The sequence below is a fragment of the Phodopus roborovskii genome, unplaced genomic scaffold (genome assembly GCF_943737965.1).
Source record: "Phodopus roborovskii unplaced genomic scaffold, PHOROB, whole genome shotgun sequence".
NCBI lineage: Eukaryota > Metazoa > Chordata > Mammalia > Rodentia > Cricetidae > Phodopus > Phodopus roborovskii.
Genome location: NW_026126415.1, coordinates 2,602,521 through 2,618,717, shown reverse-complemented (window position 1 = coordinate 2,618,717; position 16,197 = coordinate 2,602,521). Strand labels below are relative to the sequence as shown.

The following is a 16,197-nucleotide window of genomic DNA, read 5'->3' as shown; positions in this document are numbered from 1 at the left end:
ATATTGCTCTCATCTATGGCTCTCATCCCTTCATAGCATTTCTATTTGTCTTATGGGTCTGCCTCTCCTGGATGTCTGAGATTCTTTGATGGCAAGATTGTGTGTCTTTGTTCTTTTATTTCTGGGATGATACAGGGTAGCTTTTTATATATAAACAGGCTACTCATGTTTTTGTTTGTTAGTTTGAATCCTGGCAGCTTCTCCCATAGTAAAACAAGCAAACAGAAACCATTATTGCAGTGACTTCTTTCTTTTACTCTGCTTCATGAGGTCATACTGAACCCCGGGCTAGGAGAGACTTGTACGAGAAACTCCAGTGGGCTTACAATGTTTCATTCTTGTTTAGAAAGTATCTACTCATCTTATCCCATTTGTCCCAGCGGTATTTTGTCCTATAGACTTTGCCCCTTGACCACAAATGCAATAATACTTGCTGTCATCACTGTGGTCTGCAAGTTTTCTGCCTGGACTGACTTCATTGCATCCTCTTTCATCAAGCAACAGGCTAGTCAAAGATGCCCCTTTGCTAGGACCTCTCCATCAGTCAAGTAAATGAGAGCATCTGTCTTTGAACCAGTCATATTTATGTCCCAGTTCATAGTGACAGAAGCTTAAACCTAACTTAAACCATCAATTCCAGGCAGGTTTGTGCTGACAGATAGCTCCAACCACAGCACATATAATCATCACATTTGTAGCATGACTCAATCATGCAAAATCCTGTTTCAGGGCATTGGTGGTAGCACATATGGGTCAGGTAACAAACACCGATCTTTCGTAATATTAAGCAGTTACGCATCTCACTGAAGCATGGATGTTTCCCTATCATCCCTCCCCTAAAGAAACAGCTGGTATGATATAAATTACTGAACGACAGCCTGTAAACATAGGCCAACCTAAGTATTAAAATGTAGGCAAGAGACCCAACAACAGAAGGCAATAGTAGACTTCTCTGACTTTGGGCTAGAGAGGTGATTCAGTGGTTAAGAGCATGCATTGCTCTTCTAGGGGGGCACAGGTTTGATTCCCAGCATCCACAGTGGTTCACAGCCACCTCTGAGTCCAGTTCCAGGGGATCTGATGACTCTGCCCTCCACAGACACTATACTCACAAGCACATACACATTTTTTTTTTTTTTTAAAGAAAACCCTGTTAAAGTGTGGACTTGGCATACTTAATAACCACGTTTAACTGTTCTTCTTTCCTCAATTCCATTCTTATTTTTGAAACACAGTAGAACCTTATATGAGAGTGTGTTTCACGAAAGTCATCAGAATCGCCCTCCTGTCTATTACTTTAAAAATGCGTGCTTTGCCGTCCCTTGACTCTTTCCCTCTGGCTGTGAAAGAAATGAAACCATTTGGGCGATTCATCGATTCTAATTCAGCAGGTATTTTTAAAGCGTCTAGCTGATCAAATATTACATTAGGTGCCATGAGCGGGAAGGAAAAAGCTCCAGAATTATTTTTCTGCTCTGAAGCAAGCAAAAACAACCATCAGCTTAGCAACGATGAAAAACATAGCTGCATGTTGAAGACTGCTTCACCAATAGAACATGGGTGAGAACATTGATCTTTAAAGTGTTATACAGCAGTGTTTTCCAAACTATGTTTTAGAGTGTATTGGGTATGTACTTCAAGTAATTATTCCATTAAGTAAAATTAAAATGCATCGTGTCTTTCTTCACTCTGTGATTGGAACATTTCCACACCAAACACAAAGAGAACAGACTCAAAACACTCTGCTTGAGAATTTGAGGACCACAACTGAGGCAAGAATTAGGAGAAAACTTCCCCCTCTATTAATCAAGAGGGTCAAACATGTCTCCCTGAGGTCAACCACGACCCTCCCAACTGTCTCTGAGTAAGACTGTCCCTGTGACTTTTATCATCCCTCTATAGAACCAGGGGCCACTGTTTCTATATTCATCTGCTCTCCCTGAATACAGCGTTCCCTTGCCTTTCTCCATTAAAGAATGTCCACATTGAACTCACTTGCTTCTTTCAGCCATCGTCCTTGCTTTACTCCCCATGACTTAAACTCTTTACCGGCGCGTGCCATCACCCAAGGTTTTCATTGCGAAGTGGTGAATATGAACCCTTCTTTATCCACTTGACCTCCAGGACCTGTCTTCATTGCTTGGCTCATTTTATCTTCAATTTTCATATCAACTTGCATCATGTGCATATCCATATACATTATGCGCATCTGGATTTGTTTCATCTGTCGTAAATTAGAGGCTAATCTTGGTCTATACTGAATAGGTCCTTACCAGCACTCAGCATAATATTACGTGTATGTATTTGACTCTTAGGATGAAACTAATGAATGCCCCCTTTCCGCATGGAGACCCACAGCAGGCTTTATTCTGTCTGGTTTCTAAGGGAATATGCATGTAACCTTGGCCATCACCCGACCCTGAAGGTTACCTCCCCTTCCTTCTCATTCCCTACACTGTATGTGCCACTTTTTGACTGGCTATCAGTATTTCTTTGTGTCTCAGCTTTCCACTTGTTTCTCGGCACGGTTACCGTCATCTACTAGGAATGTTTGAGTGTCAACCGTGAGCAAAAACACAGTGGCAGGGAGGGATAAAGGGACATGAGAAGCTGTGACATAGTGACATCTTTACCCTGCCAGCCCCCGGGAACTTCAATGCCCTTTGCACACGGCACGATTGAGAAGAACGCGGGGCAGACATGCTGACCCCTGAGCTCTCAGAAGGGGAAGGGCGAAGCCAGTGTGATAGGCTGGGCTGACAGCTAAGGAAGGTAGAGTTGAATCTTCGAGAATGAGTGGGGGGACAGTTCTGGGAGAATAGAGGTGTATACGTGGTGCCCTCTCTGATTTTAATTTTTATTTATTTATTGAATGGTTTTCCGGACAGTGTTTCTCTGTTTAACCGTAGCTGTCCTGTAGCTCACTCTGTAGATCAGGTTGTCCTTGAACCCATAGAGATCCGCCTGCCTCTGCCACCTGAGTGCTGGGATAAAGGCGTGTGCCACCACTGACTGACTTTAACTCCCCCCCCCCGGAACCTGGCATTCCAATGAATAATATTACATTTTTTTTCTTCTCCTTTTAAAGTGAGAGTAAAATTTTTTCAGAGTCAGTGATGTCAGCAGATACAATTGCAGGTTTTGAGTGGGGAATTAATACATGTGATGGCTGCACTGTCTCAGTAAACATCCCAGTGTTACATAGCAGAACTTGAGACTGGCCATGGTGACAGCAACCCCTGCTGGGGTTGAGGTTCAAAGCTGTGGTGTCTGGTCTGGCCTTAAGGAGGAAGAGAGGGTGCCTGAGGCCCAGTTCCCGGGAGCAGATGGTGGGGGGGAGGATTCACATGGTACGGGTTATTAAGGAAGCACTTCCTGTAAACAAATAAGAAAGGATCCAGGGAAGCAAAACAGTCGTGATGGTGGATAAGTACAGGTGTGGATTCAGGTGGAGTCCAGACCTCAGCCCCACCTGAAAGGGACAAAGGACACACAGCTTGAGTCCAGGTACCAGGCTGCTGTTCTCTGAATTCTGGCCCTACCTAAGAGAGGATGATGGATTTAGAGAAAGAAAAGTTCCTGGAAGTTCCTGATCTTTAAAAGTTCAAAGAAAAACAGATTAGGCTCCCAAAGGCATTCAGTTGAAAATGGCTTCTCGGAGGGCAGTTAGAAGTTAGGCGCACAGGAAAGGTAAAGACCACTGTAAACTCACTTGTATTTTAAAAATTACAAAGAATAAGCTTGCCGAAGTGAGACATGTATTAAGAGATAGATGATAGATTCTGATGCTAGATAGGCAGATGATGATTGTAGACAGATGGATAGATAGATGATAGATGGAAAGACTAATGGATGATAGATGATAGATAGATAGTAGACAGGTAGGTAGGTAGATAGATAAATAGATGGATGGATGGATTGATAGATGGATTGATTGATAGGTAGACAAATGGTAGACAGATTAGATAGATGACAAATGATCTATATACATATATATGATAGATACATAGATGATAGTTGGATAGCAGATAAATGATAGACAGATTATTGATAGACAGATGATAGGTAGATACATAGATAATAGATAGAGAGATTACAGTTGGATAGAATATAGATTGATTGATGATGGATAGATAGATGATAGACAGACAGAGAGACAGACAGACAGACAGATGATACAATGGGAAGCACTTGTCTCTGACTTACCAAGTGTATTACTTTTCCATTGTTGTGGTAAAACACCACAACCAAGGCATCTTGCAGAAGGAAGTGTTTACTTGGCCTAAGACTCCAGGGAGTAAGCCCAAGCATGAGAGCAAGAAGCAGGCATGGTAAATGGAGAGGAAGCTGAACCACAGGTTTGAAGCTTAGAGAATGAACTAGAAATGGTGTGACTTTTCAACTCACCAAGTCAACCCAGTGCCATATCCCCCAGCAAGACAATTCCCAATCTTCCCAAACGGTGTCTCCAATTGGGGACTAAATATTCAAACATCTTAGCCTATAGGAGACATTTTCATTCAAATCACCACACCAAGATTTTGAGGTTTTAGGGTGAAGTTAACTCGTTTAGACAAGGCAGCATTTGGAGCAGAATGTTTGAGGCACGTAAGGTGTGGTGTGAAAATAAAACACTAACATTCACCCGGCATCCGGCAGCCTTGGATGGTTGGTGTGACTTCTGTCCCTTTCATGTGAGTTTCTTCTAAGAACACTAGAGATAAATACTTTCTCCTGTGAGCCTTAACAGCTCTTAACAGAAAATCTGATTGAAATCAACAAGTGGGAACAAAGTACACACATCCGTAAGTAGTAAGCTCTATGACTGCTGGATGATGCTCAAATTCGAGGCCCCATTTGAGTTTCATAGATACGACTTTATCGGGGAGACCAACACCCAGAGTGACTTTTGTCAGCATTCAGCATGGCAGAGTCACACGGAGTTAGCTGGAAGTTAGCTGGAAGGTGACTTGGTAAAGGGGAAAGGGTTGAATGAGCTAGATGTTTACAACTAAATGGTTACTGTAATCATGCCATGGAATCTAGTCTTGAATTTTAGGTCCTGATTGTCGATAGCTTAGACAGAATACAAAAATGAGCTGACACTCACAGCTAGGGAAGTTTAGAATTGAGACTGTTGCTCTTGTAGATGATAGAATGAAAGAGAGGAAGCCCTTGAGGAGAGATGTCATGAGCCAGAGGGAAGATTCTCAAAGCTCAGGAGGTCAAAGGCATGAGAGAAGAGGATGTTCAGTACTGTTAAAATAATGACAGGGAGGAGAGAGAAAATTTCATTTTATTTTTTAGATTCCTGTTTAATTAACTAAAAATATTAAAATAAAAAAATCTCAGTGAGATGTCTTAAATTCATGAACAATTGACTTCCATAGAAGCCTTTTTGAAGCTTGGTAGTTAGGATTAGGTATAATGAATATCTTAGTAACGAAAGCATTTCATTTAAATTTATAGTGCATGTTTATGGTGGCAAAAATCAAAATATTTATGGGTTTCTCCTTCCGAGGTCACTATCTCTCAGGATTGATAATCTAAATCTGTATTTTCACTAGAAACTATAATTTTAAATCTAAAAAGGGTAGTAAGATCATTTAAATATAATTCAAGGAAATAACCTGAATTGGAGTCATGGGTTGTCTTCATTCATTTTCGATAGCTTGTGTAACTAGTTGGCTACATCCTACCCTTAATTGCCATAGGAAATAAAATCCCAATTGAATAACCCGAAGTTTTGGGGTGTATAGTAAAGAAATTGAGTGAGAAGTGCATTTGTGGAGGAACAAGTTTATCCTAGACATAAAATAGGAAGAGTTCATGTGCATTGAGCTTATAATGCCTCATCTAGCAATTACATACATTCTCCAGTTCCTTTACTTAACCTGTGACAGACTCAACAGCTGTAAGGGAGAATTAATGTCCTCTATTTCTTTTTCAAATATTATCGGTTAACTTGTTTGCCTATTTACTCTAGTGTAACTCGGTGTCTCCTACTGATTACTAGAAATTAGCGATAAACTAAAGACGGGGAAGGCTAGGATGGGCAAAGTTTTGACTTTTTTTCTACCTCCTCACAGTAGAGCATGAGTCTGATTTTTGTTTGTTTTCCTTTCTCTGCTGATGATTGAACCCAGGGCTTCACGCATGGGAAACAAGTCCTTTTACCACTGACTTGTATCCCCATCCAGGAAATTAGTTTGTAAGACTCTGTTTTCTCATTTATTAAATGGGACAATTTGTTGCTATAATATGAATCAGTCATAAAAAAAAATAAAACAAAAAATGTTGAAATATAACCAAGTATGCTCTGGGATCCTACTGGAGTCATTCCGAAAAAAAATTTGATTAGACAGAAAGTAATGGCAGTTTTATTGTTTTTTTTTTCCCTTTGGACCATTCATATTTGCAATATTATAGGGCCATAATTATTGCTAGCATGGTAGATGGCTTCATGTAGTGACCAATTCTGACACTCATTCAAAAGAATCTAAAATGTATCCTACTAGCCCTATATGTTTAAACTCAAGAAAAATGGGCAGGGAATTTTGCTAAATGCATGACTCAGTTGTGGCTTGGTATTTCAGGTTGGAATTGTACAGTATGGAGAAAATGTAACCCATGAGTTCAACCTCAATAAGTATTCATCAACAGAAGAGGTACTTGTTGCAGCCAAGAAAATCGGCCGGAGAGGTGGTCTACAGACGATGACAGCCCTTGGAATAGACACAGCCAGGTATGGATTAAAAATCATGTTGGTGAGACTTTATGGGGTAGCTTCTGAGATTCCTGGGAGAGAAAATCCCACAGGAAAGTTCCTGATCCTTTGGCTTGTCTTTCTTTCCCCTTTTCTGCAACATTCCCTGAGCCTTAGGTACAGCGTTGTCTTGTAGATGTATCCATTGGTCAGCCCTGAAACATGCATGCAAGTAACATCATACATACTGAGCAGCTTATATTTAGGAATACATATATACCACATAGATGCATGACAATGTGTTATGTGCATGTATCAGTTAATGAAAACAGAGGTCATGAATTTGAAAGGGAGCAAAGAGGGTTATATGGGAGAATTTGGAGGGAGGAAAAGGAATAAATGATGACATTGTGATCTCAAAAATAAAAGAAAAAGTAAAACTAAGAAAAGGCAAAAGACCATGCAGTACAACAGCTAGCTATTTTTGCCTTTGGAATTTGACTCATTGTTTACCTTGACAATATTCAATGCCACGTTTTTTTTTTTTCAAATTACATTAAAAAGATTTGCTATGAGATGGTAATATATTCTCTCAGCCCTGCTTATCTTTCTCTTCCATTTCAAGAGTCTAACTGATGGTGAATCAATTAAAAACACAACAATAGTGAATCGAATTATGTTGTTGGGAACTGATGCTTAATACTAATTTTTGTGTGAGGGTTCCCCTTTATCCTTGTGGTCAGGTGGCCATCAATCTACAAGGACAAAGGGCCAGAAGCAATGACAGACATCCATGAATGGCATGCAAACATGACAGAGACGGCCCTTTGGGAGAGACTTTGGTGAATCTGCTCAGCTTTATTCCACAGTATAGGGAATATATAGGATTGAGGAGCCTGGGACAAACCATAATTTGCATTAAATGACACATTCCTATCGTATGTTGGAGCAGGGTCCTATAGCAAAGTTCCTAGTACAAGTCTTATTTACCATATATGCAGCAGAGGAGGCTTCTAGAAGGAATCTCTGCCAAGGGTCACTCTAGAGATAAATCAGGCATCTGGCTTAGAGACAGCTTTCAGATATCAGTTCTCCAGGCCCAGGGACATTCTCCAGATAAGGGCAGGTAGAGAGCAGGAAGTTTCACTGGTGGAGACAGAGTCCCATGTCATCGAACTGTGGAAAAGGCTGCCAGGACATGATAGACTATGACCTCTGACCAGCCAGCAAGGCCTGACAACATTCTTTGTATCCATTTGATTTTTATTTTTAACTTCTAGGGCATATCGATGAATGTATTAAACTTTAGTCTGTCTACTCAGCATATATTCTACCATATTCTTGTATCTCTAGCTTTTGATATAGGATTTCTGTATAAGCTGTGTATGGGCATGTATATGTGTACTCATGTTGGAAGTAAGGTAGTCACAAATTCAAGAGGCTAATGAAAATGAAGCAGTCTTTATTGCAATATTCTGCAGGAAGTAATTCTGGCACACACGCAGGACAAACACGGCCAGCATGCTGGTCTGGAACAAGTTATTCATTCTTAAAACCTTCTACAACCCCCATCCAAATTCCTCTTCTCTTTCCCCGTAGACGGGAACTGCTCCCCTCCTAAAATCCACATCTATACAAGGCTAGTACACGAAGCTTTTCATAATAAACCATTTGGGGTTTAAGGCTACCCCACCCCACTCTTCTGATCCTGAGGTCAGTCATGTATCAGATGACCCGTAATTTAACCTCTAACACTCAGGGTTGTGAGACGAGAAGATGCCAATGGGAGAGAGACAGGCCTGCAACTCTTAGGACCACGCCTCAATAACAATGTGACAGTACCTCATTTTGAAAATAGACCATAACGTCTATTTGTTACACAGGTGCATGTCTGCACGTGTGTGTGTTTTTAGACCTGTTCTCGGGGTCAGAGATCAATCTCGGGCGTCACACTTAACAGGCTATTGAACACTTTCTACGCGGTCTCTTCTCTGGTGACTGTCCAGGGAGCCGCTGGAGCCTGTCCTCTACTCTTTAGCATTGGGATTACAAGTGCATGCCGCTACACAGCCTCGCTTTCTAACAGGTCGAAGACTGAACTTGGTCATCGTGCTTATAAGGTCAGACCTTTAGTGACTGGGCTATTTCCCCAGTCCTCACGGAAGAATTTTTAGGAAACCACAATTAAATGTTGCCTTATCAAAAGTAACCTCATCACAATAATTTTTTTTAAAAAATGAAATGTCTGTTTCTCTGTGGAGCCTCATGCTGTTTCTTCTTTTACTAAACCTTCTCTGCCTCCATCTCATCGCTCTCTGCTTAAATTTTGTTTTAGAAGAAGCTTACAAATGCAGAAAGCTGTATTCCCTGTGTCTTCTCCAGTCTCATCCAGTTCTTGTTCTTCCCTCTGTCATTATCATCAAACCTGGCAAACTCCTAAGCCAAACGTAATTCACAGGAAGTTTGTAAGAGTTTAGGTTCATATTAAGAATACTTGTGTCAAGTAGTCTCAGCCTGTGGACTCTTAGCTGATTTTGCAAAGGTAATTTACTACGGTCACACTCTCCTTCCTGTGACACTGGATGCCCTAAACTGCTTCGAAAGCACACGTTTTACAGGAACACACGCGCACACACACACACACACACACACACACACACACACACACACACACAGCAGCTGTGGTAATTGTGCATTTATCCGCTTATAGGATTGCATGCTTGCATATACAAGGGGTACATACGTGTAGGCATTCTGAAAGTGCCATCAACAGCTGACTGAATGTGACATTCAAAGGAAGTCAGAGCTTGCTCTCAAAGCTCTGAGCCTGTAAAGAGCTGTGCATTTTTTCCGAAGGCAGAAGTTTAAGAATGAATATTTGTAACTAATGGAAAAATCGTTGTAGCTGCTTTCACTCCTGTACAAATGCTACTTGAAATACCATGGCCTTATATGGGCTTTGCCCACTCCTCTATGATAGTCTATCTGTAGACAGAATCTGGCAAGTTTGGGTTACACAGAGTCCAAACTGATACTGGCACTGTTTTTCTCATACATCAATTTTCCACATGTAAAGCACAGTTTTGATTGTGTTTTATTCCTTTTAATATATATATTGGATGTTTTGGAATCTTTTATCTTCATTTTCAGTTAGTTCATTCACTTCTGTTCATAATAGTTTTGGATGTCCCCTTATTTTTCATTCCTGTAACTAGGCATAAATTATCACTCATAAATCCTGAATTCTCCTAACCCAAAATAAGTGTCTTTCCTGGCATATTTAAAATGATAAACGCCAATGGAGAGGATGCCGCTGCTCATTCTAAGGGAAGGCATTAGATGTCAGTGTTTCAGACGTGCCGACTCCTCAAGGGATGCACTTGAGAAGGGTAAGGGTCGACAGCTCTGTGGCTGGCTGCTCTTCTGTTACGTAAAGTTGGCTCTGTTTCAGAGCAACCAGAATGTCTCTAAGAAGGGACTGCTAATCATCCCCTTCTGCTGATATTCATTAAGTTCAGCCACGACCTTGATCTCTCAGAAAATTAGAAGCTCTGGGTGATCCGCTAAGGAATCAGAATTGCAAAATGGACTAAATCTCATAACTTATTCATGTCTAAGCTTCTTTCAAAACTTCGTGTTTGGCATACGTCTTCACCTTTGTTTAAGTGTTTAAAGAAAACACAAAATCTGTGTTCCGGGTTCACACTAAAGAGAAGTGATTCACACAGTTCTTCAAGGTGGGAACCATTGCGATGGGTAGTTGCAGTTTACTGGCATTGGCTCAGCTTTCAACACAAGGACAAGTAGAGATTTAATATGGGGCAGAGTGGCGGCGTCATTTCATGGAAACGTTATGAGAAATCGTGTAAGTTGGGGGATTATATTATTGTGGTTCTTACTGGAGGTAAGTGAATAACAGGAGAATTCCTCTTTCTGTGGTCTCCATAGTCCAGGCTTCACTTCTGACAGCAGACATGAATATTCCTTTCCACTGTTCATCGGTCACAACATTCCTTCAAAGCTTCCAAAGGAGGAAATGCACCTGTGTTTCCAATGGGCAGTCATGTTCAATACCTATGGAGCTATTGCAGATCAAATCATGGTGCCTCTTGCCTCTGACAGTGGAGTCCTTAGTCAAATTGGAGGAAAGCAACAGGCTATGAAGAAGAGTCACTGTATTTTTGAAGGACTTTACGTTTTGTACACCTCTGGCCTGAGTTTGATCAGCCTCCCTTTGGTCTGTGTCTCCTTCAGGAAGGAAGCATTCACTGAAGCCCGGGGTGCCAGGAGGGGAGTTAAAAAAGTCATGGTCATAGTGACTGATGGAGAATCACATGACAACTATCGACTGAAACAGGTCATCCAAGACTGCGAGGACGAAAACATTCAGCGGTTTTCCATAGCTGTAAGTACCATGCTAGCAAAGGGTTTGCAAACTGTCAGTGGCTATCATGAGACAGACAACACTTACCAGCCAATAAAGGTTGGCTTCTTAGTTAATGATTCTTCCTGAAATTTGAGAAGCCAGAATCAGAAGATGCATTTGATTATCATCCTGATATTCCTGTAGCCCGGTTTGTCTGCTTTATGCTGCCCAGGTTGCTGCATTTCCCAGGTGTTAAGAATAGAACGGAATGGAAGTCTGGGTGTGGGGGGGGGGATGGAGGACACTGTGTTTCAGGGGCTGAAATACCTTTGTACAGACTTTCTTGCTGCATTGTCTCTGGGACAAGTGGATAAGTTCTTACTACTCTGAGCTTCAGTGTCTTCCTCTGTCCAAGGATTATGTCTGTCAGTCTATCTGTCTCTCTCACCACATGAAGAACTGGTAATAACAGTAGCCAGTGAGACACACAAGAAGCATCCTCTTCCTGTCTGATCCTTTCAAGGAATTCACAACCATTTCCTCCTTGCTCAGAAGCCTTCAGAAAATCCCCCAGGGACTACATCTGGCCCTTCCTTTCAGATTCCACAGCTTAGCCCAGAGTGTGCCTTCAGTCTGGGGGGGGGGCTTCTCTCTCATCTGTGATCAATTGTTCTTTCGGTCACTAAAATTGATTTAATTAACTGATTTTTTTTTTAAGCCAGGAGGAAAGATTCCAAACTCTTAAGAACTCAGCCTGGACCCTTTACAAACAACAATTAAATATTAGCTGCATTCATTTTCAATATCCAATCAATGAATTTATCTTCTTTTCAAAAGCATCAGTAGTGTAAGAAGTGTATGCGGGGTGGCCTTTATACGCAGAAAGGAGCTCCAGGACCACGATTCCCAGCTTCACAGGGTCAATGCACTCATTTTAGAAACAAGATGATTTGGTTACAAAGTGATTTTATCTGAATGAAACATTTCCCCATTTTATTTGGGGTATAAGATATAAAAAAAAAAATTCACCAGACATCTAGCCTCTCATTCTCCCTAGTGCTACGTTTATAAATATTTGTTTGCCAATTATTATCAAATTCTTTATTGCTGTGAAAACGTAGCTGTTTTGAATTCATAGTTAGGACAGTTTCATGCGATCCTGCCTTCACTCAAAACATGTGTGAATAACAAGTGGCATTAAGTCTATGCCCGGTCTCTTCTGTGTGTAAAGGCAAAGCTTACTCACTGGTTTCAAACACCTAAGTAGCAGGATGATCTCTTTTTTTCTGCCCTCCCCCCCCCCCCGAGGACTAGTTGGCAACCTAAGTGGATGCAAACCACAGAGAGTGTTAGGCATCATCAGAATTAACAGTGTTGGTGCTGAGGATGTAGTTCAGACGCCCACCTGCTTTGTGGGAGCATTTCATACTCAGCACTCACACACCACACAAAACCAGCACAAGGGAAGCCTCCTTGTAAAGACAAAGGCAGAGCACAACTTTGTGAGTGAGTCCTGTGTTTTGTATCGTGTCTGATGTCATCGTCAGTTTTTCCTTGCCCTAAGCTGCTTTGCCTATTTGGAATCTTTCCATCATCACGCACACATTGTCTCTCATCTAGTCAAAAGGACATTTCAGATTCCCACTGGCCTTCATGGAGAACCATATAGGCACGTGCTTTCCACTTTAATCAGTATGCTATTGTCATTTTAACCAATGCTTCCCATTTTAATCGGTATGTTATTACCAAACTGCTATTGAAATCTACATAAATAAGAAATAGGAAAATGTCACTGAACAATCATTGTAACTTTTCCTACTTGGTGTCTCTTGACCCTACTATACCACAAGTTATTATTTGAGAGCAAGCTGGAAAGCAAGACACTTGTGTTACTGTTTCTTCTCATTTGTGCAGTAACACGGGAAGACTTCAGGACTTTCACAGGGTCTATTCATGCTGCACATACTCACACAAATGTAGGCTCTCACTTACTACCTGGAATGTTCTTCTATCCCAGTTTCTGTCTGCACTATCCCTCCTACCCCATCTTGTCCCCACTGTCTGATCCTGAACAACACAGAAATGTGCTTTGACAGGAAACAGCTCCGCAAGAGGATTAAATATTGACACTGTAAGCCCCCTGTTTAAAATTTCAAGCATTTGCCGTTAAAATGTAATGTTTTCAGAGGGCATGAATTGGCTTTTGGTCCTCTATCCCTGTCAATGGGGAATGTTAGACTGGCCCATCAGCCCATATTAGATATTCGATTCTCCTCTTAGGTTGTAATGGCTGAGAGGTGTGCATTAGTTATTGCACTCACATGTAAATGAGAGAGACATCAGTAAGGCCTGTGGCATTTCATTTATATTTTCAAATAAAAGACATGATACTTCACATAAATGAATTAAATGCTTTACTTTGACATGTCTGCCTCAAGGAGGTTTTAGCTCTGACTGCATCTTCCAGGCAAATATTAGCATCATTCAAATGCGTAGGTCCAACAGATTTGAGATGTATTTTTAAAATTATGTGTATTATTTAAACTTTTGTTTCTTTTCAAAGAAAACATTTTTAACAAGCTACCAAACCCTTGAATGAAAGATCCCAATAGGTTCCTGTTATTGTTTTCATCTGCGATATAAGATGGTTCGAGCCTATATAGGACTCACAGAAACTCCTGCATCTCTGAGTACATTCTTCAACATTGAACTTATTCACTCTATTCTTACTCTGTAACTGTGTCACGTGGGTACTTTTCCTACTTAGTTAAATCTATTTATCTCCTTATATCACTTTTGTCACTAAACGCCTGACAATATTCACTTCACAATCAACAACTTCAACCACACGTACCCTGAAACCCAGCTATTAAATTTGTTTTATGTATATTTTTAAATTCATCAAGAAATGGCAGTTAATATGTTGATCCAATAGTTAATCTAGAACAGGCTTGGTGAGAACCAGAGGAGCAATGATATTTATCATTTCAGGATGTCACAAGATCTAAAGAATAAGTTAAGTAGCTCAGTGGGGAACTCAGAGGGATCCACATAAATTCAGAATTTGAATGGATCTAAAAGAAACTTGTAGGTTACCAAACTGACAAAAAGGGGGAAAGGGGGGATGTCACCATGTCCGGCAGCAAACACATGGGTATGGCTCCTTGAGGATTTGTAGACTGTCTCCTACAACCAGATTCAATGGGACATCCAACTATAAGAAAGGCATGTTGACAGCTCTTTCTTAAAGGACATGGGGATTTGTCCAACACTGTGAGAGCTCGGCCTTTCAATTTTGCTTGCTTATCTAAAATCCCTCTGCTACCTTCACCACTAACTCTTTCCCTCCATCACACCGACCGCCAATGTGCAAGACAGCACCAGTAGCCTATGTTCAGGCTAATGACTTACAGTGCTTGGCCCTCCCTGGCTTCATGACAGTAGCCAGGAATTTGGGTTTGCTTCCAGGAATAATTTGTGAAGCTCCTATTTAGACCATTCTGCCTAAGTCTAGGTAACACAGGAGGGAGAGTGAGTTCAAAGACCAAAACCAAACAGAACCTACGCGGCGTGTGGGCCACCTTGTCACCTGCTCCAAGTTTCCATAGACACATGCCTCCCGATAGTCTTTGTAAGCACATTTAGTGAGTGAATGAGCCAGGATGGACCAGATTGCTGGCGTCTTAGGAGTGAAGAGCAGGCTTGCTGTCCTGCAGTGTGGAAATGTGTGATTTCCTCTGCGCTGGACACTGGAGTTCCCCAGGGAAAGGGACAAGCACATCCCACAGAGCCTCCATGAGGCTGCTGAGTGGAGCAGACGTGACTCATGTTCTCACATTAACAGTCAGTGTGCACCAGGACGATTCAATTCAGTCATTGCTCTCTACCACTATCCATCATGTGACCAGTAAGCCCACCTCAGGTCATAAGAAGAACCGTGGGAATACTAACACGCTCTTTTAGTTTTCGTAAGTGTATTCATATATCTTGATAAAAATATCATTTTGTAGCCTACCATCGTAAACCTCGTTTTAAAAACCACATGTTTATATTGGATAACTGTGGGCCCAAATCCCTACTCATAATCTCTTGATCTTAGTCTTTTGGCAATAATGTAAATTTATCTGAAAAGTTAAACTTAATAATGGTTTACTGGTTTTTTTTTTTTTTTTTTTAAACTCCATGTAGTATAAAGGCTTCCACGTTGTATACAGTAGTTAGAACTTTTAAAACATGCGTGTTTATGTTGTGTGTTCATGTAGTTCAGTCCTTTTTAAAGCTGGGCTAACACTTTCTTTCAGTTCAATCATGCCAATATAAAGAGTGATTACCAAGTGTTCATAGCAAACACGCATACTCCTGTCACCTCCAGAAAGTTCTCTGCGTTTTCGTTTCTTCTAATTCTTCCTCTTGCAACCATTCCCATAACTCCTTTAGGTTACTGATTCTGGATCCCCTCTAAATGGCCGCACATTGTGGATTCTATTGTTTTGTTCTTTGTGCAAGATTACCAATCTTATTTTGTATATCAGTGCTCCTCATATTTATTATGTTATCCATTTTGTGAGTATACCATAATTTATACATCATTACGTACAGGCATTTAAGTTGTCCTCAATTTGGCATAGTATAACAAGGAGACATGAATATTTAAAAGTAAGAACTAGTAACCTTCAAGTGTCACTTGTAATGATATAAAAATTAAACATGTTTTATTGCAAGAATTTTTATATTCTAAAAGAAAAAAGGTCTTTAAATATATGTGGGTAAGCCAAAGATAGACATATACAATCTTATAACAAAAATAAAAAATATATTATTTGAATCTTTTTCCTATTACCTGCATAGCTATGCAATTTTAAAATAAAAAAATTAGGTCATATCTTTGTATTGGGTATTTTTAGTTTAGAGTTTACATATTACCACACACATTGATATTTCCACGCTAGATCTAAACAGGCGGCATTGTACATACCCTAAAGAAGAAATGGGATGAATGTGACTTCATAAAAATTTAAAACTTCTCGTGGAAAAATGAAACAAACATGAAGGACTCCATGCAAGAACAAGAGAACTTTCACAAGTCTCTAAGGAAAAAATACATGTGTGCACCCTGTACATGCAC

The 16,197-nt window shown here is 40.6% G+C and overlaps 1 protein-coding gene across 1 annotated transcript in view; it reads left to right on the top strand.

The window, feature by feature from the left end:
* Itga1 (integrin subunit alpha 1) overlaps positions 1-16,197 on the top strand; it is an 84,744-nt gene that overhangs the window by 26,036 nt on the left and 42,511 nt on the right. Inside the window, exons 7-8 of the mRNA XM_051183058.1 lie at positions 6,597-6,745; positions 10,961-11,111. Coding sequence (XP_051039015.1) covers positions 6,597-6,745; positions 10,961-11,111 — 300 coding nt within the window. The remainder of the gene's footprint in view (positions 1-6,596; positions 6,746-10,960; positions 11,112-16,197) is intronic.